At 49.0% G+C, this 23,422-nt stretch overlaps 1 protein-coding gene across 1 annotated transcript in view; it reads right to left on the reverse strand.

Annotated features, from left to right (window-relative positions):
* Window positions 1-23,422, reverse strand: part of LOC115134336 (protein Shroom3-like) — a 198,188-nt gene that overhangs the window by 58,443 nt on the left and 116,323 nt on the right. The window contains 7 exon segments of the mRNA XM_065017194.1: window positions 1,960-2,718; window positions 3,017-3,124; window positions 3,127-3,634; window positions 3,765-5,162; window positions 5,936-6,676; window positions 7,268-7,387; window positions 15,226-15,357. Coding sequence (XP_064873266.1) covers window positions 1,960-2,718; window positions 3,017-3,124; window positions 3,127-3,634; window positions 3,765-5,162; window positions 5,936-6,676; window positions 7,268-7,387; window positions 15,226-15,357 — 3,766 coding nt within the window.

Here is a 23,422-nt window from a genome sequence, read left to right on the forward strand (position 1 = left end):
TACTAGTCATGTATTAGAGTAGTACTAACCCTAACCCTTTACTAGTCCTGTATTAGAGTAGTACTAACCCTTTACTAGTCCTGTATTAGAGTAGTATTAACCCTAACCCTTTACTAGTCCTGTATTAGAGTAGTACTAACCCTTTACTAGTCCTGTATTAGAGTAGTACTAACCCTTTACTAGTCCTGTATTAGAGTAGTACCAACCCTTTACTAGTCCTGTATTAGAGTAGTACTAACCCTAACCCTTTACTAGTCCTGTATTAGATTAGTACTAACCCTAACCCTTTACTAGTCCTGTATTAGAGTAGTACTAACCCTAACCCTTTACTAGTCCTGTATTAGAGTAGTACTAACCCTTTACTAGTCCTGTATTAGAGTAGTACTAACCCTTTACTAGTCCTGTATTAGAGTAGTACTAACCCTTTACTAGTCCTGTATTAGAGTAGTACTAACCCTTTACTAGTCCTGTATTAGAGTAGTACTAACCCTTTACTAGTCCTGTATTAGAGTAGTACTAACCCTTTACTAGTCCTGTATTAGAGTAGTACTAACCCTTTACTAGTCCTGTATTAGAGTAGTACTAACCCTTTACTAGTCCTGTATTAGAGTAGTACTAACCCTTTACTAGTCCTGTATTAGAGTAGTACTAACCCTTTACTAGTCCTGTATTAGAGTAGTACTAACCCTTTACTAGTCCTGTATTAGAGTAGTACTAACCCTTTACTAGTCCTGTATTAGAGTAGTACTAACCCTTTACTAGTCCTGTATTAGAGTAGTACTAACCCTTTACTAGTCCTGTATTAGCGGACCTATAGAGCGTCTGTAGCGCATGCTAAACGGACCTATAGAGCGTCTGTAGCGCATGCTAAACATTTTAGCGCCTCCACCCACCAACATCTTCCCGCGGCTGTGAATATGGGGCTTATTGGAGCAGTCATCGGTGACTGAAACTTATGGTCGGATTCGCCTTTATCGTTGAAGGAATGAGCGTTACACCGAGGCCTGTACTCTGGAGCGGGATCGATTTGGAGGTGGAGGGTCAGTCATGGTCTGGGGCGGTGTGTCACAGCATCATCGGACTGAGCTTGTTGTCATTGCAGGCAATCTCAACGCTGTGCATTACAGGGAAGACATCCTCCTCCCTCATGTGGTACCCTTGCTGCAGGCTCATCCTGATATGACCCTCCAGCATGACAATGCTACCAGCCATACTGCTCATTCTGCGCCTGAGTTCCTGCAAGACAGGAATGTCAGTGTTGTGCCATGGCCAGCGAAGAGCCTGGATCTCAATTCCATTGAGCACGTCTGGGACCTGTTGGATCGGAGGGTGCGGCCTAGGGCCATTCCCCCCAGAAATGTCCGGGAACTTGCAGGTGCCATGGTGGAAGAGTGGAGTAACATCTCACAGCAAGTACTGGCAAATCTGGTGCAGTCCATGAGGAGGAGATGCACTGCAGTACTTAATGCAGCTGGTGGCCACACCAGATACTGACTGTTACTTTTGATTTTGACCCCACCTTGTTCAGGAACACATTATTCCATTTCTGTTAATCACATGTCTGTGGAACTTGTTCAGTTTATGTCTCAGTTGTTGAATCTTATGTTTATACAAATATTTACACATGTTAAGTTCGCTGAAAATAAACGCAGTTGACAGTGAGAGGACGTTTCTTTTTTTGCTGAGTTTATATATATATATATTTGTAAAAACATATATGGGGGATAGGAAATGATGCCGACAATTACATTGACCGAAGCTACATTCTGTCTGCAATATCTACCCCCATAAGCACAAAGAGATCTGGGACCAGGCTAGTTAATATACCTGAGATATACAGATAAAACTAGACCTAAAGTCAGCTGTTTATTATGGAACTGAATTGCGTGGTGCTTCTATTTTAGTCTTGTAACAGAGTAGCATTTCATTCAAATAAAATCTAAAAGGCAGAGAGTGTACCTGGTTGAGCCTCTCTACAGAGGGCGAGGAGTGGGATCTGAAGTGCTGTGGTGCAGGCCTCTCCTCAGAGTGTTCTAGAAGATCCTCCGCTGAGGCGGACTTCCCAGAGCTGCTGGCTGGAGCCGTTCTTTCAAAGGCCACATCGCCTCGCTGGCTCCGGAAAGCCTCGTAGGCCTTGGCTGGGACTCCCTCCAGAGGCCTGTTGGATCCAAATCCAGTGGGGTGTTGGTGGGAGGTGGAGACTGAGGTGGGGGCCTGGGCATGGATGTGTGGTGTGGTCACCCTGCCTGGGTAGATACTGTCCTGGAGCTGCAGACCAGGAGGCAGGGTGGAGCAGAGCCTTTCCTCACCAGACAGGCTCCTTTCTGGGCCAAACAGATCCTGGAGAGAGGCTAGGCTGGTGGTGGAGGTGGAAGAGACACTCTGGGTGTCTGTGAAGGGCTGGAGGTAGGCACTGTGGGGCCGGTGACGATGCAGTCTCTCCTCGGACCTGTCCCTGTCCCTGTCTGTCCTCCAGCCTCTCTTCCTCTCCATGTAGTCGGCCAGGGCATCCTGCTGCAGCTGCCAGAGCTCCGGCCGGGAGACGGCTAGACCAGCCCGGGAGCCCTGGAGGGCCTGAGGAGCCTGGGAGCTGGAGCTCAGGCTGCGACTGGTTGCCACCTCAAACATCCTCCTGCGGTCTGCCACGCTGGTCTCTGTGCCTTGGAACAGGATCTGCTGGTGCTGGGCACTCCTCCTCGGGTCAGACTCTAACCCCACCTAGAAGAGAGGCACAGAGTCAGTGCAGCCCCCCCCCCCCTGAATGGAGGGCAGTAAAGGTAGCAAGATGACGTTGCATACATGAAGTAAACGCATAGTGGGTGGATTTCCACAACAACTACGAGCGTTAAAAGCCTGAGACTAGAACCACACTGTAGCAGTGTAAAGCACGTCCGTGCACAGATCATCTGTGATTGGGCTCATCTCAATATCGGCGGTTTGTTGCAATGCCACCTCGCTGAGTCTACCTTTAAGTACTTTGATCCAAGATGGCGGCATCCTGGATACGTTCACCTACCTCGTGCATGCTCTCTGGCTCAGAGTACGATCTCTTCTTCTGCTCCATGGTGAGCCTCTTACGCCCACCGATTCGGGCCGGGACTGGTGGGCCCAAGGCTGGGACACCGGGGAGCTCTGGGGGCTGAACCTCTCGGGCTTGGGGGTGACAACGTGCCTCTCTTTGGGGGTGTGAGGGGAGGGAGAGGTGGTTGGGGCTGGGACTGGGTCTGGGGTCGTGATCGTGTGCCTCTCTTTGGGGGTGTGAGGGGACAGGGGAGTGGCTGGGGCGGAGGCTGGGACAGTGGTGGTGACAATGGAGGATTTGGGACCGGTCTTGGGGGCCACTGCCTTCCGCTCCAAGGATAAGTGCTTAGCGGGGACAGGAGGGGGGTTGTTGTTGACACCAGGAGGGGGGTTGTTGTTGACTACAGGAGGGGGGTTGTTGTTGACACCAGGAGGGGGGTTGTTGGAGCTCTGGTTAGAGCTGGAGCTGATTCCCAGTTCCCTGCGTCTGAAGGAGGTGGATCGGAGCACCTTGGACTGGGCGTCCTTGATACTGTCCCTGTAGGCCCGGTTAAAAGACGTGTCCTGGATGGTCCCCAGTAGGTCCTGCAGGTCATCCCTCCAATGGAACTCTCTGCCAGAATCACAATCACTTTTATTAGCTACGCACATTAACATGTGCCAGGACTTAGACCTGTGGAAATGATTCTAACTACAATAAACTGAACAGATATAATTCACATTAGGTACAGTAGAGCAGTTACCTGTCCCTGTCATGGCCGTTCTCCTCCTGGCTCCCCAGTTGGAAGGTGCTCCTGCTCCTCTGTAGGGCCGAGCCAGGGTTAGGGTCCATGGGGTTAGGCTGGTGGTGGGGGTCCCTGGAGGTCTGGGGCTTGGCGTGGTCATAACTTCCTGGCCTCTGCTGCTCTGCGTAATGATGACCCTTGTGGGCCACCGTAGTTTTCCCATGATGTGCGCTAGAGGTGGAGCTCAGTGTTCTGCAGGTGCTGCTGGGGCTGCTGCTTCTCTCCAGCATGTTACGCAGGTCATCCATTCCAGTACCATAGCTCATGGCCCTCTCATGGTGCTTGGGCTGAGGCTGGGGCTGAGTTGGACGGGAGGAGGAGGAGGGTCCCAGGTTGGTGTGGGTGGCATTGATGCTTTGACTCCTCTGCTTCCTCTGCTCGTGGCGCTCAAACCGGTTTACCTTCTCCAGGACAGACGGGTTCCTCTGGTGGCTGCTCCGACTCCTAGTGGAGCTCTCTGGACTGGCACAACGCTGAACCTCCGCTAGGGCATTCTCTAGCCGGGTCAGGGGGTGCTCTGGTCCCCTCTGGTTCTTCTGGTGATGGGGTGGACTGGGGTCGCTGTAGTGCCGGATGGGGGACCTGGACCTCTGGTTGTTGACCCGATGATCAGGCCCTTTGGCTGGGGTACTGCTAGTCCTGATCCGCTGAGGAACGTGGACCTTGGATATCTTAGTGGGCATGGTAGTGGGAGGCTGAGGGTCTGGATGGCTGTGTTCAGTGTGTCTGACCTGATGCTTCTCAGTGTAACTCTCTGAGCCCTGGGAATACCTGGGTAGCCTCTCTCTCCGCGGCTGGACTGGAGTGTATGGGTCCCTCCTCTCCTGGCCTACGGACTGGGCTGAGGAGGGTCTGTACACCTGACCCTGTCCATGACCCTGCTGGCTCTGCCTTCGGGAGACGGTTTGTCCCTCCCCCTTCAAATGAGACCCGGAGAGATCCAGTTTGGTTTGGGTCTCCTCATGTCCTCTGTCACCCCCTCTGTTAACAGGCTGGGCTGGCTGTTTGGTTGGAGGCGGAGCTAAGTCATGATGCTGAGGCTGGTTGGAACGGGTGACATAAGAGTTGAAAGTGTTGCTTTGGTATCCGTTCTCTACAGATACCTCGATCCCTGTATCCACACTGACCCCCACCCCTAACCCCTGGAGCTCTCTCTGTCTGCTCAGACTGCTCTCCCTGGCCAGGCCTGGGTACACACTGCTGGGGCTGGGGCTGCTGGTGGGCATCTGTGCATAGTGGGTCTCCGGAGGGGGCACGGGGTAGATGCCCTGAGGCGACATGAGGCGGCCAGATGTATTCTGGGGCTGAGGGGGCTGGGGGACTTGACCCACGCCCTGTTTGGGCTTGATGGTGGGGCTAGAAGAAGAAGAAGAAGAAGAAGAAGAAGAAGAGGAAGAACCTTTACAACACAACGTACAGCAACAACAGAACAGGAGAAACTGGAACAAAGACAACGTACAGCAACAACAGAACAGGAGAAACTGGAACAAAGACAACGTACAGCAACAACAGAACAGGAGAAACTGGAACAAAGACAACGTACAGCAACAACAGAACAGGAGAAACTGGAACAAAGACAACGTACAGCAACAACAGAACAGGTAACTGACAAAATAATGGAAAAACTTCAGTAAATGAGGGATACAAAGTACAGTGCTATTCGGGAAAGTAATCAGACCCCTGACGTATTCCCCATTTTGTTACGTTACAGCCTTATTCTAAAATTGATTCAATTATTTTCCCCTCATCAATCTACACACAATACCCCATAACAACAAAGCGAAAACAGGTTTTAAAAATGTTGGCAAATCTATTAAAGAAAATGGAAAACAGCAAATACTTATTGACATTAGTATTCAGACCCTTTGCTATGAGACTGGAAATGGAGCTCAGGTGCATCCTGTTTCCAATGATCATCCTTGAGATGTTTCTACAACTTGACTGGAGTCCATCTGTGGTAAATTCAATTGATTGGACATGATTTGGAAAGGCACACACCTGTCTATATAAGGTCCCACAGTTGACAGTTCCTATCAGTGATATCTACATGTAGACAGAGCACTAACGTCAGGTACAAAAGCACAGCTCCTGACTCACGCAGAAGCCAATGGATACAATAGAATAAATACCTGCTCTCAGGACTCTTCTCTATGACGGTGTGGAGCTGGCCCTCGGCCCCGTAAGAGCACTTCCCCGAGCCGGAGGCCACGGAGCCAGAGGAGTGGTACCAGGAGGAGGTGGACCCCTTGTGGAGAGCCCTGAGGGAGCGAGTCTGCTCCAGGCTGGACCAGGAATTGGGCCTCTCGTGGTGCCTGATCGCCGCGTAGCTGTCACTCCGCATGGGAGGAGCCGGCACCCCCTTCAGGCTTTCATAGGAACTGCGGCTGGCGGATTGAGACTGACCCCAGATTGGTCCAACGCTGTGTCGTTTGGGGTTATTACCATGGTTAGCACCACCGTTGCTTCCGCCACTGCTGTTACTACAGCTACTACTGCCGCGGTGACAGGAGGCCTTGCCCCCACTATGAGAACCCGCCCTGCCGGCCTCGTGGTTGCGTAGCAACGCAGCGGAGCTGACCTCGTGCTCTTGGGCACCTCCCTGCTGGGGGTCGTAGACCGTACGGATGTATCGGATGTCAGCATGCTGCATGCCCTCCGCCACGGCCCCTCCCCCTCCTCCGCTAACCCCACCCCTCTGTGGAACTGTCTCCATGGAGTATGACCTCTCCTTACTAAAGGTCGGAGCGGCCGCTAGGTACTCTGGGATACTAGAGCTGGTAGAGAAGGAGGAGTAGGCTGAGTCCCTTTTGCTGTGAAGGTGGTCCATGCTGTTGGAGGACTTGGAGGCAGACAGCTGGTGGCAGGAAGAACTGTAGAGAGGAGAGGAGAGGAGAGGAGAGGAGGGGAGGGGAGAGGAGGGGAGGGGAGAGGAGAGGAGAGGAGAGGAGAGGAGAGGAGAGGGGAGGGGAGGGGAGGGGAGGGGAGGGGGAGAGGAGAGGAGAGGAGAGGAGGGGAGGGGAGAGGGGAGGAGAGGAGAGGAGAGGAGAGGAGAGGAGAGGAGAGGAGAGGAGAGGAGAGGAGAGGAGAGGAGAGGAGAGGAGAGGAGAGGAGAGGAGGGGAGGGGAGGGAGAGGAGGGGAGAGGAGGGGAGGGGAGAGGAGGGGAGAGGAGAGAGGAGAGGAGAGGAGAGGAGAGGAGGGGAGAGGAGGGGAGGGGAGAGGAGGGGAGAGGAGGGGAGGGGAGGGGAGGGGAGAGGAGGGGAGAGGAGAGGAGAGGAGAGGAGAGGAGGGGAGGGGAGGGGAGAGGAGGGGAGAGGAGAGGAGAGGAGTTATTTGATCCTTTACTTGATTGAATGATTTGATTACATAATAAAAGTAGCAGGCTGAGACACCGGAGACAGACAGCATTACACATATTGAAAATGATTGAGGATAAAAAAGGCCCTATTAACAAGAGCAGCACCTGTAGGCTGGGTGGCCGTGGTGCTCCCCAAGGCTCTCCATACTTCCTCTAGAACTGTACTGGTCTGGACTCTTCCTCAGGTAACCTGGGTCGTAACCTGACAGGTCTGTAGTGGACGCACTGTGGAAGAGGAGAGAGATGGAAAGAGAGAGAGAGAGTTACAATTAAAATAATTTAGAGATAGACAGCAATAGACTCGTAACCAAAGAGCTGCCTGCATAGAACACTACTACTGACCAGGGCCATATTCCCTACATAGTACACTACTACTGACCAAGGCCCATATTCCCTACATAGTACACTACTACTGACCAGGGCCATATTCCCTACATAGTACACTCCTACTGACCAGGGCCATATTCCCTACATAGTACACTACTATTGACCAGGGCCATATTCCCTACATAGTGCACTACTATTGACCAGGGCCATATTCCCTACATAGTACACTACTACTGACCAGGGCCATATTCCCTACATAGTACACTACTCCTGGCTAGAGCCAGGTCACTGTCTGTCTGTATGTAGTCTGCATGTCTGTGTGTAGTCTACATGTCTGTGTGTAGTCTGCATGTCTGTGTGTAGTCTGCATGTCTGTGTGTAGTCTGCATGTCTGTGTGTAGTCTACATGTCTGTGTGTGTAGTCTGCATGTGTGTGTGTAGTCTACATGTCTGTGTGTAGTCTGCATGTCTGTGTGTAGTCTACATGTCTGTGTGTAGTCTGCATGTCTGTGTGTAGTCTGCATGTCTGTGTGTAGTCTGCATGTCTGTGTGTAGTCTGCATGTCTGTGTGTAGTCTGCATGTCTGTGTGTAGTCTGCATGTCTGTGTGTAGTCTGCATGTCTGTGTGTAGTCTACATGTCTGTGTGTAGTCTACATGTCTGTGTGTGTAGTCTGCATGTGTGTGTGTAGTCTGCATGTCTGTGTGTAGTCTACATGTCTGTGTGTAGTCTACATGTCTGTGTGTAGTCTGCATGTCTGTGTGTAGTCTGCATGTCTGTGTGTAGTCTACATGTCTGTGTGTAGTCTACATGTCTGTGTGTGTAGTCTGCATGTGTGTGTGTAGTCTGCATGTCTGTGTGTAGTCTACATGTCTGTGTGTAGTCTACATGTCTGTGTGTAGTCTGCATGTCTGTGTGTAGTCTACATGTCTGTGTGTAGTCTGCATGTCTGTGTGTAGTCTGCATGTGTGTGTGTAGTCTGCATGTCTGTGTGTAGTCTACATGTCTGTGTGTAGTCTACATGTCTGTGTGTAGTCTGCATGTCTGTGTGTAGTCTGCATGTGTGTGTGTGTAGTCTGCATGTGTGTGTGTGTAGTCTGCATGTGTGTGTGTAGTCTGCATGTCTGTGTGTAGTCTACATGTCTGTGTGTAGTCTGCATGTGTGTGTGTAGTCTGCATGTCTGTGTGTAGTCTGCATGTCTGTGTGTAGTCTGCATGTCTGTGTGTAGTCTACATGTCTGTGTGTAGTCTACATGTCTGTGTGTGTAGTCTGCATGTGTGTGTGTAGTCTGCATGTCTGTGTGTAGTCTACATGTCTGTGTGTAGTCTACATGTCTGTGTGTAGTCTGCATGTCTGTGTGTAGTCTGCATGTGTGTGTGTGTAGTCTGCATGTAGTCTACATGTCTGTGTGTAGTCTGCATGTCTGTGTGTGTAGTCTGCATGTCTGTGTGTAGTCTGCATGTCTGTGTGTAGCCTGCATGTCTGTGTGTAGCCTGCATGTCTGTGTGTAGCCTGCATGTCTGTGTGTAGTCTACATGTCTGTGTGTGTAGTCTACATGTCTGTGTGTAGCCTGCATGTCTGTGTGTTGGGGGATGGTGGAGGCCCAGTGTTGGTTGGTATTTCTGCAGTGGTAATGAAGACGTCACAGCTCTGGGATCAGCACAATCGCTCTCATAGCAACGTTCCCTCATCCATGAGCAACACAGTTGCATTACCCTTCTCTCTCTCTCTCTCTCTCTCTCTCTCTCTCTCTCTCTCTCTCTCTCTCTCTCTCTCTCTCTCTCTCTCTCTCTCTCTCTCTCTCTCTCTCTCTCTCTCTCTCTCTCTCTCTCTCTCTCTCTCTCTCTCTCTCTCTCTCTCTCTCTCTCTCTCTCTCTCTCTCTCTCTCTCTCTCTCTCTCTCTCTCTCTCTCTCAACGAGCCAAGAATGTCATCAGGAATGTCCCTCTGTAGTTGAAAGATGACGTCAATACCCACCTCCCCTCTCTTTATGTATGTGTGTGTGCCTCCACATTGACTCTGTACCATAACACCCTGTATATAGCCTCCACATTGACTCTGTACCGTAACACCCTGTATATAGCCTCCACATTGACTCTGTACCATAACACCCTGTATATAGCCTCCACATTGACTCTGTACCGTAACACCCTGTATATAGGCTCCACATTGACTCTGTACCATAACACCCTGTATATAGCCTCCACATTGACTCTGTACCGTAACACCCTGTATATAGCCTCCACATTGACTCTGTACCGTAACACCCTGTATATAGTCTCCACATTGACTCTGTACCGGTACCCCCTGTATATAGCCTCCACATTGACTCTGTACCGGTACCCCCTGTATATAGCCTCCACATTGACTCTGTACCATAACACCCTGTATATAGCCTCCACATTGACTCTGTACCGTAACACCCTGTATATAGCCTCCACATTGACTCTGTACCGGTACCCCTGTATATAGCCTCCACATTGACTCTGTACCGGTACCCCCTGTATATAGCCTCCACATTGACTCTGTACCGGTACCCCTGTATATAGCCTCCACATTGACTCTGTACCATAACACCCTGTATATAGCCTCCACATTGACTCTGTACCGTAACACCCTGTATATAGCCTCCACATTGACTCTGTACCGGTACCCCCTGTATATAGCCTCCACATTGACTCTGTACCGGTACCCCCTGTATATAGCCTCCACATTGACTCTGTACCATAACACCCTGTATATAGCCTCCACATTGACTCTGTACCGTAATACCCTGTATATAACCTCCACATTGACTCTGTACCATAACACCCTGTACATAGCCTCCACATTGACTCTGTACCGTAACACCCTGTATATAGTCTCCACATTGACTCTGTACCGGTACCCCCTGTATATAGCCTCCACATTGACTCTGTACCGGTACCCCCTGTATATAGCCTCCACATTGACTCTGTACCGTAACACCCTGTATATAGGCTCCACATTGACTCTGTACCGTAACACCCTGTATATAGCCTCCACATTGACTCTGTACCATAACACCCTGTATATAGCCTCCACATTGACTCTGTACCGTAACACCCTGTATATAGGCTCCACATTGACTCTGTACCATAACACCCTGTATATAGCCTCCACATTGACTCTGTACCGTAACACCCTGTATATAGCCTCCACATTGACTCTGTACCGTAACACCCTGTATATAGTCTCCACATTGACTCTGTACCGGTACCCCCTGTATATAGCCTCCACATTGACTCTGTACCGGTACCCCCTGTATATAGCCTCCACATTGACTCTGTACCATAACACCCTGTATATAGCCTCCACATTGACTCTGTACCGTAACACCCTGTATATAGCCTCCACATTGACTCTGTACCGGTACCCCCTGTATATAGCCTCCACATTGACTCTGTACCGGTACCCCCTGTATATAGCCTCCACATTGACTCTGTACCGGTACCCCCTGTATATAGCCTCCACATTGACTCTGTACCATAACACCCTGTATATAGCCTCCACATTGACTCTGTACCGTAACACCCTGTATATAGCCTCCACATTGACTCTGTACCGGTACCCCCTGTATATAGCCTCCACATTGACTCTGTACCGGTACCCCCTGTATATAGCCTCCACATTGACTCTGTACCATAACACCCTGTATATAGCCTCCACATTGACTCTGTACCGTAATACCCTGTATATAACCTCCACATTGACTCTGTACCATAACACCCTGTACATAGCCTCCACATTGACTCTGTACCGTAACACCCTGTATATAGTCTCCACATTGACTCTGTACCGGTACCCCCTGTATATAGCCTCCACATTGACTCTGTACCGGTACCCCCTGTATATAGCCTCCACATTGACTCTGTACCATAACACCCTGTATATAGCCTCCACATTGACTCTGTACCGTAACACCCTGTATATAGCCTCCACATTGACTCTGTACCGGTACCCCCTGTATATAGCCTCCACATTGACTCTGTACCGGTACCCCCTGTATATAGCCTCCACATTGACTCTGTACCATAACACCCTGTATATAGCCTCCACATTGACTCTGTACCGTAATACCCTGTATATAGCCTCCACATTGACTCTGTACCATAACACCCTGTACAGTGCCTTGCAAAAGTATTCAAACATAAAGATATAAAACTGTATTTTTTTGTGAAGAATCAACAACAAGTGGGACACACTCATGAAGTGGAACGACATTTTTTGGATATTTCAAACTTTTTTAACAAATCAAAAACTGAAAAATTGGGCGTGCAAAATTATTCAGCCCCCTTAAGTTAATACTTTGTAGCGCCACTTTTTGCTGCGATTACAGCTGTAAGTCGCTTCCCATTCCTCCTTGCAAAACAGCTCGAGCTCAGTGAGGTTGGATGGAGAGCATTTGTGAACAGCAGTTTTCAGTTCTTTCCACAGATTCTCGATTGGATTCAGGTCTGGACTTTGACTTGGCCATTCTAACACCTGGATATGTTTATTTTTGAACCATTCCATTGTAGATTTTGCTTTATGTTTTGGATCATTGTCTTGTTGGAAGACAAATCTCCGTCCCAGTCTCAGGTCTTTTGCAGACTCCATCAGGTTTTCTTCCAGAATGGTCCTGTATTTGGCTCCATCCATCTTCCCATCAATTTTAACCATCTTCCCTGTCCCTGCTGAAGAAAAGCAGGCCCAAACCATGATGCTGCCACCACCATGTTTGACAGTGGGGATATAGCCTCCACATTGACTCTGTACCGTAACACCCTGTATATAGACTCCACATTGACTCTGTACCGTAACACCCTGTATATAGCCTCCACATTGACTCTGTACCGGTACCCCCTGTATATAGCCTCCACATTGACTCTGTACCGGTACACCCTGTATATAGCCTCCACATTGACTCTGTACAGGTACACCCTGTATATAGCCTCCACATTGACTCTGTACCGTAAAACCCTGTATATAGCCTCCACATTGACTCTGTACCGTAATACCCTGTATATAGCCTCCACATTGACTCTGTACCGTAAAACCCTGTATATAGCCTCCACATTGACTCTGTACCGGTACCCCCTGTATATAGCCCCCACATTGACTCTGTACCGGTACCCCTTGTATATAGCCTCCACATTGACTCTGTACCGTAATACCCTGTATATAGCCTCCACATTGACTCTGTACCGTAATACCCTGTATATAGTCTCCACATTGACTCTTTACTGTAAAACCCTGTATATAGCCTCCACATTGACTCTGTACCGTAATACTCTGTATATAGCCTCCACATTGACTCTGTACCGTAATACTCTGTATATAACCTCCACATTGACTCAATCATCGATGCTTGGCTGCCGTTTGACAAATAAAAAATTATCTCGCAAATTTCGTCCCTAATAATCTGGTCATGTAGGCTATACGTGAGCTCCAATAGCGCACAGATACAGTATCTAGAACGGAGGGTCCAATACTGAAGTGGGCACACTCGGCTAAATAACGCAAATTGTTTTGTGAGAAAACTATTAATAGATTTGAAAATGCGATGTAAAGCCATTTAACTTTTATTTTTTATTAGGTACATGAGAATTTAAAATGTATTTTTATTTTTACTACGTCATCACGCACAGCATTGTACAGTTGAAGTGGGAAGTTTACATCCACTTAGGTTGGAGTCATTAAAACTCGTTTACATCCACTTAGGTTGGAGTCATTAAAACTCGTTTACATCCACTTAGGTTGGAGTCATTAAAACTCGTTTTACAACCACTCCACAAATGTATTGTTTACCAAGTGTGTGTGTGCACAAGTCGGTCAGGACATCTACTTTGTTCATGGCACAAGTCGGTCAGGACATCTACTTTGTTCATGGCACAAGTCGGTCAGGACATCTACTTTGTTCATGGCACAAGTCGGTCAGGACATCTACTTTGTTCATGGCACAAGTCGGTCAGGACATCTACTTTGTTCATGGCACAAGTCGGTCAGGACATCTACTTTGTTCATGGCACAAGTCGGTCAGGACATCTACTTTGTTCATGGCACAAGTCGGTTAGGACATCTACTTTGTTCATGGCACAAGTCGGTTAGGACATCTACTTTGTTCATGGCACAAGTCGGTCAGGACATCTACTTTGTTCATGGCACAAGTCGGTCAGGACATCTACTTTGTTCATGGCACAAGTCGGTTAGGACATCTACTTTGTTCATGGCACAAGTCGGTTAGGACATCTACTTTGTTCATGGCACAAGTCGGTCAGGACATCTACTTTGTTCATGGCACAAGTCGGTCAGGACATCTACTTTGTTCATGGCACAAGTCGGTTAGGACATCTACTTTGTTCATGGCACAAGTCGGTTAGGACATCTACTTTGTTCATGGCACAAGTCGGTCAGGACATCTACTTTGTTCATGGCACAAGTCGGTTAGGACATCTACTTTGTTCATGGCACAAGTCATTTTTACAACAATTGTTTACAGACAAATTATTTCACTTATAATTCACTGTATCACAATTCCAGTGGGTCAGAAGTTTACATACACTAAGTTGACTGTGCCTTTAAACAGCTTGGAAAATTCCAGGAAATGATGTCATGGCTTTAGAATCTTCTGATAGGCTAATTGACTTCATTTGAGTCAATTGGAGGTGTACCTGTGGAAGTATTTCGAGGCCTACCTTCAAACTCAGTGCCTCTTTGCTTGACATCATGGAAAATCAAAAGAAATCAGCCAAGACCTCAGAAAAAAATGGTATACCTCCACAAGTCTGGTTCATCCTTGCAATTTCCAGCAATTTCCAAATGCCTGAAGGTACCACGTTTATCTGTTCAAACAATAGTACGCAAGTGTAAACACCATGGGACCACGCAGCCGTCATACCGCTCGGGAAGGAGACGCGTTCTTTGGTGCGAAAAGTGCAAATCAATCCCAGAGCAACAGCAAAGGACCCTGTGAAGATGCTGGAGGAAACAGGTACAAAAGTATCTATATCCACAGTAAAACGAGTCCTATATCGACATAACCTGAAAGGCTGCTCAGCAAGGAAGAAGCCACTACTCCAAAACCTCCATAAAAAAGCCAGACTACGGTTTGCAACTGCACATGAGGACAAAGATCATACTTTTTGGAGAAATGTCCTCTGGTCTGATGAAACAAAAATAGAACTGTTTGGCTATAATGACCATCATTATGTTTGGAGGAAAAAGAGGGAGGCTTGCAAGCCGAATAACACCATTCCAACTGTGAAGCACGGGGGTGGCAGCATCATGTTGTGAGGGTGCTTTGCTGCAGGAGGGACTGGTGCACTTCACAAAATAGATGGCATCATGAGAGAGGAAAATTATGTGGATATATTGAAGCAACATCTCAAGACACCTGAAGTTTGCTTGGTCGCAAATGGGTCTTCCAAACGGACAATGACCCCAAGCATACTTCCAAAGTTGTGGCAAAATGGCTTAAGGACAACAGAGGCAAGGTATTCGAGTGGCAATCACAAAGCCCTGACCTCAATCCTATAGAAAATGTGTGTATTGTAAAATTGATAGAAAAATTGATAAAAAATTGATAAACCTGGTCCTGTGTTCACCCCTGCATCGCTACAAAACTGTAAAAGTACTTTGTGACACCTGTTTAAAAAAAATGGCTTTAGAAATATATTTGATTTATTGATTACTTAATTGATTGATTTATCACTTGATTGATTGATTGATTGACTAACCTGGAGTTGAATGTGTGATGCCAGGGAGGGTCTATGGTGCCCTGGGATATCTGCACCATGCTTGGGTCTGGCTGGCCCTCGCCTAGTTTGGTGGAGTGCCACGAGTGTGGTCTGGAGACGGGCTCACTGCGTCTGTAGAACAGAACAGAAAGTGAGGTCTGGAGACGGGCTCGCTACGTCTGAGGGAGAGAGACAGCTCAGATAGAGAGAGAGGACTATGCATGCTAAGTCACACACATGAACTCAGTCACACACGCGAACACAGGCCTGCACACACACACACACACACACACACACATAGCATAACAACAAACACAGAACTATATGACACAGACCAACAATAAGGAACGCAGTACACACTCCCCTGATTTCCATAACAACAAACAACAAAGATGTACCAGTAATCATACCAATGTCTTTTAGGCTGCTGGGAGATCCTTGAACTAAACATTCAAACCACTAGAATAAATTGAGAAGAGCGTGGGGCCTAGGATCAAACCTTGGGGTACTCCCTTGGTGACAGGCAGTGGCTGAGATAGCAGATGTTCTGACTTTATACACTGCACTCTTTGAGAGAGGTAGTTAGCAAACCAGATCAAAGACCCCTCAGAGACACCGATACTCCTTAGCCGGCCCACAATAATGGAATGGTCAACCGCATCAAAAGCTTTGGCCAAGTCAATAAAAATAGCAGCACATTGCTCAGAATCAAGGGTAATGGTGATATAATTTAGGACCTTTAAGGTTGCAGTGACACATCCATAACCTGAGCAGAAACCAGATTGTATACCAGACAGAATACTATAGACATCAAGAAAGCCAGTCAAGTTTTTCCAGCATTTTTTATAAAACAGGGCAAAATCGAAATAGGCCTATAACAGTTAGGATCAGCTTGATCTGCCCCCTTTAAATAAAAGATGAACCGTGGCTGTCTTCCAAGCAATGGGAACCTCCCCAGGGAAGAGAGACAGGTGAAAAAAGGTCAGAGATAGTCTTGGTGATGATAGGGGCTGCAACCTTAAAGAAGAAAGGTTCTGTTACATAAAGTCTTTATATCTAATAATACACATAATGGAGTTACAGCCCAGAGACCCATACTGTCATTCCATGCATGGCTCTGCTATAGTCTAATCACTGTCAAGGCTTATGTATTGTTATGTAAGCGACAAGCTGGAAGATATTAGCGTTTGGAGGGAAGCACAACCAAACATATTAACGTGGTTAGCCAAATCAGATCGCATCGCAATGCCTCAGAGGGTTTATGACAATTTGTTGATGATTCCTTACAGCTGTGATCACTGCCTGTGAATCAGACCTGGGTTGAAATAGTATTTGAAATCTTTAAAAACACTAAGTGTTTTTTCTACTAGTCTGTCTGGAGTCCCCTGATGGACAGGGTTACTAGTCTGTCTGGAGTCCCCTGATGGACAGGGTTACTAGTCTGTCTGGAGTCCCCTGATGGACAGGGTTACTAGTCTGTCTGGAGTCCCCTGATGGACAGGGTTACTAGTCTGTTTGGAGTCCCCTGATGGACAGGGTTACTAGTCTGTCTGGAGTCCCCTGATGGACAGGGGTTACTAGTCTGTCTGGAGTCCCCTGATGGACAGGGTTACTAGTCTGTCTGGAGTCCCCTGATGGACAGGGTTACTAGTCTGTCTGGAGTCCCCTGATGGACAGGGTTACTAGTCTGTCTGGAGTCCCCTGATGGACAGGGTTACTAGTCTGTCTGGAGTCCCCTGATGGACAGGGTTACTAGTCTGTCTGGAGTCCCCTGATGGACAGGGTTACTAGTCTGTCTGGAGTCCCCTGATGGACAGGGTTACTAGTCTGTCTGGAGTCCCCTGATGGACAGGGTTACTAGTCTGTCTGGAGTCCCCTGATGGACAGGGTTACTAGTCTGCACTATTGCGACTATTCTATTGGTTCCATTGTACCAGGCAAGGTATTTTAAATGGTTTCAAATAGCATTTGAAGCCAGGTCTGCAGTGAATGGTAATGAATGGCCAACTAAACATCAACCGGTGGATGGGTTTGTTGGTCACTATACAAGGATGCATCGTGAAGAAGTAATCAATATTGTTTCCAACACAAGCTGTTATCTTCTTCAACAGAAGCCCTGAGCTGTTGCTGTTTTATATAGCCAGATTACCAGACTGCTACTTTGTGCTACAACACAAACGCAATAACTTAACAGCAACCAGGATGCAACAGTGAAACAGTGACTAACATATACTAATCTTTGAGAAGTGAATTGTTGCTTGAGATTAACCATGGCAACCAGAAACAGCTCTTATATGAACCACATTTGACTGGTTCCCAGAAGGCCTTTGATGCCTTAACAGGGAAATACCAATACACCCTTTATCCAATGAGCTGCCTACACCAATACCCATACACCCTTTATCCAATGAGCTGCCTACACCAATACCCATACACCCTTTATCCAATGAGCTGCCTACACCAATACCCATACACCCTTTATCCAATGAGCTGCCTACACCAATACCCATACACCCTTTATCCAATGAGCTGCCTACACCAATACCCATACACCCTTTATCCAATGAGCTGCCTACACCAATACCCATACACCCTTTATCCAATGAGCTGCCTACACCAATACCCATACACCCTTTATCCAATGAGCTGTCTACACCACATGCAGCTTGCTTAGTACATTGTGTGCTACTGCTGGGAGTATGTTTTGTCAAGTCATCCGGTTTAAACCCTGATATTGAACCCTATTGGACATACAAAGGAGACGAGGAGGTTGGGATAACAGTAGTGATCCTACTGAAGCTTTATTTTCCCTGTAATGGGACATCTTGTGTCCAAAAAAACAAACAGAGGACTGAGGTGGCCCATGCCTCACCCGTCCAAACAGGCTGTAGCTGGGCCTACTGCAGGCTGTAGCTGGGCCTACTGCAGGCTGGAGCTGGGCCTACTGCAGACTGGAGCTGGACCTACTGCAGGTTGGGACGGTGAGGCCTACTGTAGACTGGAGCTGGGCCTACTGCAGACTGGAGCTGGACCTACTGCAGGTTGGGACGGTGAGGCCTACTGTAGACTGGAGCTGGGCCTACTGCAGACTGGAGCTGGGCCTACTGCAGGCTGGAGCTAGGCCTACTGCAGGCTGGAGCTGGACCTACTGCAGGTTGGGATGGTGAGGCCTACTGCAGACTGGAGCTGGGCCTACTGCAGACTGGAGCTGGGCCTACTGCAGACTGGAGCTGGGCCTACTGCAGGCTGGAGCTGGGCCTATTGCAGGCTGGAGCTGGGCATACTGCAGGCTGGAGCTGGTTCTACTGCAGACTGGAGATGGGCCTACTGCAGACTGGAGCTGGGCGTACTGCAGGCTGGAGCTGGGTCTACTGCAGGTTGGGACAGTGAGACCTACTGCAGGCTGGAGCTGGGCCTCCTGCAGGCTGGAGCTGGGTTTATTGCAGGCTGGAGCTGGGCCTACTGCAGGCTGGAGCTGGGCCTACTGCAGGCTGGAGCTGGGCCTATTGCAGGCTGGAGCTGGGCATACTAAAGGCTAAAGCTGGGCCTACTGCAGGCTGGAGCTGGGCCTACTGCAGGCTGGAGCTGGTTCTAATGCAGACTGGAGCTGGGCATACTGCAGGCTGGAGCTGGTTCTACTGCAGGCTGGAGCTGGGCCTACTGCAGGCTGGAGCTGGGCCTACTGCAGGCTGGAGCTGGGCCTACTGCAGGCTGGAGCTGGTTCTACTGCAGACTGGAGCTGGGCCTACTGCAGGTTGGGACAGTGAGGCCTACTGCAGGCTGGAGCTGGGCCTACTGCAGGCTGGAGCTGGGCCTACTGCAGGTTGGGATGGTGAGTCCTACTGCAGGCTGGAGCTGGTTCTACTGCAGGCTGGGATGGTGAGGCCTACTGCAGACTGGGATGGTGATGTCTACTGCAGGCTGGGATGGTGATGTCTACTGCAGGCTGGGATGGTGATGTCTACTGCAGGCTGGGATGGTGATGTCTACTGCAGGCTGGGATGGTGAGGCCTACTGCAGGCTGGGATGGTGATGTCTACTGCAGGCTGGGAGGGTGAGGCCTACTGCAGGCTGGGATGGTGAGGCCTACTGCAGGCTGGGATGGTGATGTCTACTGCAGGCTGGGATGATGATGTCTACTGCAGGCTGGGAGGGTGAGGCCTACTGCAGGCTGGGATGGTGATGTCTACTGCAGGCTGGGAGGGTGAGGCCTACTGCAGGCTGGGATGGTGATGTCTACTGCAGGCTGGGAGGGTGAGGCCTACTGCAGGCTGGGATGGTGATGTCTACTGCAGGCTGGGACGGCCCTGAGCCACAGGAGAGTCCAGCTGCATGCTATCACTGTGTTGACAGCCAGGACAGCGGTGTGACTCCCCCTCTCCCTGGCTCTACCTCCCCCTTGTCCTCCCTTCTCACCAGAAACACTGGAGGCCTAGCTATCAACACTGCAGCTTCACAACCAAGCTTTCACAGTAGTCCGATTTAAGCAGAGTACACAACAGGCGGTCCCTAATCTAGATAATTCCTTGGATTCAAGCTCTCCAACCTCTCCTGTTTAGAAACAACAGCTCTTCTCAGCTATGCTATTCTTCCTACTAGCTGTCTAACAGGCAGCCATCATATTTCAGAAGATCTTCTTGATCCCAAAAACCTACAACACTTAGTGTGGAATATAAACAGGAAACGATGCTATCTTCACCTTCGCCCAGCTAGAGAAACATGAAAGTAGCCATTGTTTACACCCCCATAATGATTCATCACGTAACACATATTTCTACAACATTCCAGCATTATTTTTTTTTACCATTTATCCAACTTTACTTAACAATAACAAAATAATTTAGGTACTTAACAGACACATTGATCAACATTTACAACAATTCTAAAACTGCAGATAGTCCCTCCCCACACCACGCCTGAGTATGGAATCCAGTCCACAAACTGGAAATACAACACATTCTATTTGAATCCTGTGTCCCAATAAACCAGCCTCATTAGAAGACAGACCACAGACTACAGAGCAGGTGAAACCTACAACTGAAGTCCCAGTATGTTACCCTGGTACTAACCCTCCCACCTCCCAGTATGTTACCCTGGTACTAACCCTCCCACCTCCCAGTATGGTATCCTGGTACTAACCCTCCCAGTATGTTACCCTGGTACTAACCCTCCCACCTCCCAGTATGTTACCCTGGTACTAACCCTCCCAGTATGTTACCCTGGTACTAACCCTCCCAGTATCTTACCCTGGTACCAACCCTCCCAGTATGTTACCCTGGTACCAACCCTCCCAGTATGTTACCCTGGTACTAACCCTCCCAGTATGGTACCCTGGTACCAACCCTCCCAGTATGTTACCCTGGTACTAACCCTCCCACCTCCCAGTATGTTACCCTGGTACTAACCCTCCCAGTATGTTACCCTGGTACTAACCCTCCCAGTATGTTACCCTGGTACTAACCCTCCCAGTATGTTACCCTGGTACTAACCCTCCCAGTATGTTACCATGGTACTAACCCTCCCAGTATGTTACCCTGGTACTAACCCTCCCACCTCCCAGTATGTTACCCTGGTACCAACCCTCCCAGTATGTTACCCTGGTACTAACCCTCCCACCTCCCAGTATGTTACCCTGGTACTAACCCTCCCACCTCCCAGTATGTTACCCTGGTACTAACCCTCCCACCTCCCAGTATGTTACCCTGGTACTAACCCTCCCAGTATGTTACCCTGGTACTAACCCTCCCAGTATGTTACCCTGGTACCAACCCTCCCAGTATGTTACCCTGGTACTAACCCTCCCACCTCCCAGTATGTTACCCTGGTACTAACCCTCCCAGTATGTTACCCTGGTACTAACCCTCCCACCTCCCAGTATGTTACCCTGGTACTAACCCTCCCAGTATGTTACCCTGGTACTAACCCTCCCAGTATGTTACCCTGGTACCAACCCTCCCAGTATGTTACCCTGGTACTAACCCTCCCACCTCCCAGTATGTTACCCTGGTACTAACCCTCCCAGTATGTTACCCTGGTACTAACCCTCCCAGTATGTTACCCTGGTACTAACCCTCCCAGTATGTTACCCTGGTACTAACCCTCCCAGTATGTTACCCTGGTACTAACCCTCCCAGTATGTTACCCTGGTACTAACCCTCCCAGTATGTTACCCTGGTACTAACCCTCCCAGTATGTTACCCTGGTACTAACCCTCCCAGTATGTTACCCTGGTACTAACCCTCCCAGTATGTTACCCTGGTACTAACCCTCCCAGTATGTTACCCTGGTACTAACCCTCCCAGTATGTTACCCTGGTACTAACCCTCCCAGTATGTTACCCTGGTACTAACCCTCCCACCTCCCAGTATGTTACCCTGGTACTAACCCTCCCAGTATGTTACCCTGGTACTAACCCTCCCACCTCCCAGTATGTTACCCTGGTACTAACCCTCCCAGTATGTTACCCTGGTACTAACCCTCCCACCTCCCAGTATGTTACCCTGGTACTAACCCTCCCACCTCACAGTATGTTACCCTGGTACTAACCCTCCCAGTATGTTACCCTGGTACTAACCCTCCCACCTCCCAGTATGTTACCCTGGTACTAACCCTCCCAGTATGTTACCCTGGTACCAACCCTCCCAGTATGTTACCCTGGTACTAACCCTCCCACCTCCCAGTATGTTACCCTGGTACTAACCCTCCCAGTATGTTACCCTGGTACTAACCCTCCCAGTATGTTACCCTGGTACTAACCCTCCCAGTATGTTACCCTGGTACTAACCCTCCCACCTCCCAGTATGTTACCCTGGTACTAACCCTCCCAGTATGTTACCCTGGTACTAACCCTCCCAGTATGTTACCCTGGTACTAACCCTCCCAGTATGTTACCCTGGTACTAACCCTCCCAGTATGTTACCCTGGTACTAACCCTCCCAGTATGTTACCCTGGTACTAACCCTCCCAGTATGTTACCCTGGTACTAACCCTCCCAGTATGTTACCCTGGTACTAACCCTCCCAGTATGTTACCCTGGTACTAACCCTCCCAGTATGTTACCCTGGTACTAACCCTCCCACCTCCCAGTATGTTACCCTGGTACTAACCCTCCCAGTATGTTACCCTGGTACTAACCCTCCCACCTCCCAGTATGTTACCCTGGTACTAACCCTCCCAGTATGTTACCCTGGTACTAACCCTCCCACCTCCCAGTATGTTACCCTGGTACTAACCCTCCCACCTCCCAGTATGTTACCCTGGTACTAACCCTCCCAGTATGTTACCCTGGTACTAACCCTCCCACCTCCCAGTATGTTACCCTGGTACTAACCCTCCCAGTATGTTACCCTGGTACCAACCCTCCCAGTATGTTACCCTGGTACTAACCCTCCCACCTCCCAGTATGTTACCCTGGTACTAACCCTCCCAGTATGTTACCCTGGTACTAACCCTCCCAGTATGTTACCCTGGTACTAACCCTCCCAGTATGTTACCCTGGTACTAACCCTCCCACCTCCCAGTATGTTACCCTGGTACTAACCCTCCCAGTATGTTACCCTGGTACTAACCCTCCCAGTATGTTACCCTGGTACTAACCCTCCCAGTATGTTACCCTGGTACTAACCCTCCCAGTATGTTACCCTGGTACTAACCCTCCCAGTATGTTACCCTGGTACTAACCCTCCCAGTATGTTACCCTGGTACTAACCCTCCCAGTATGTTACCCTGGTACTAACACTACCACCAGGGGCTCCCTAAGCGAGATTTGGTTGGGAGCCACCCACCTCACGGCCTAAACATTTTGACGACAGAGAGAAAAACATACATTTTAAAGCAAATTTCCTAAAACATTTTTCCATGACTCACTCTCTGAGTGAGAGTGACTAAGAAAATCCAAATTGGGGCCCTGACGGAATGTGCCCTGAGTGAATGGTCGGTATTCCACCATGATTACTACACATTTAGATAGCTGGCTAGACTCATTTACCAATCTAAAACATGTTAGCTGACATGGCTAATGGAGTGACTGTCAGTGACTGACATAACAAGAGAACAAAAACTGATGATGTACAACTACATTACGAACTTCCTCCTTGTGTATTCTACTATTCTAAGCGACGGTTTATGTCACTTGGGGCGGCAGGGTAGCCTAGTGGTTAGAGTGTTGGACTAGTAAGTGGAAGGTTGCAAGTTCAAA

Source organism: Oncorhynchus nerka, linkage group LG4 (assembly GCF_034236695.1).
Source record: "Oncorhynchus nerka isolate Pitt River linkage group LG4, Oner_Uvic_2.0, whole genome shotgun sequence".
NCBI lineage: Eukaryota > Metazoa > Chordata > Actinopteri > Salmoniformes > Salmonidae > Oncorhynchus > Oncorhynchus nerka.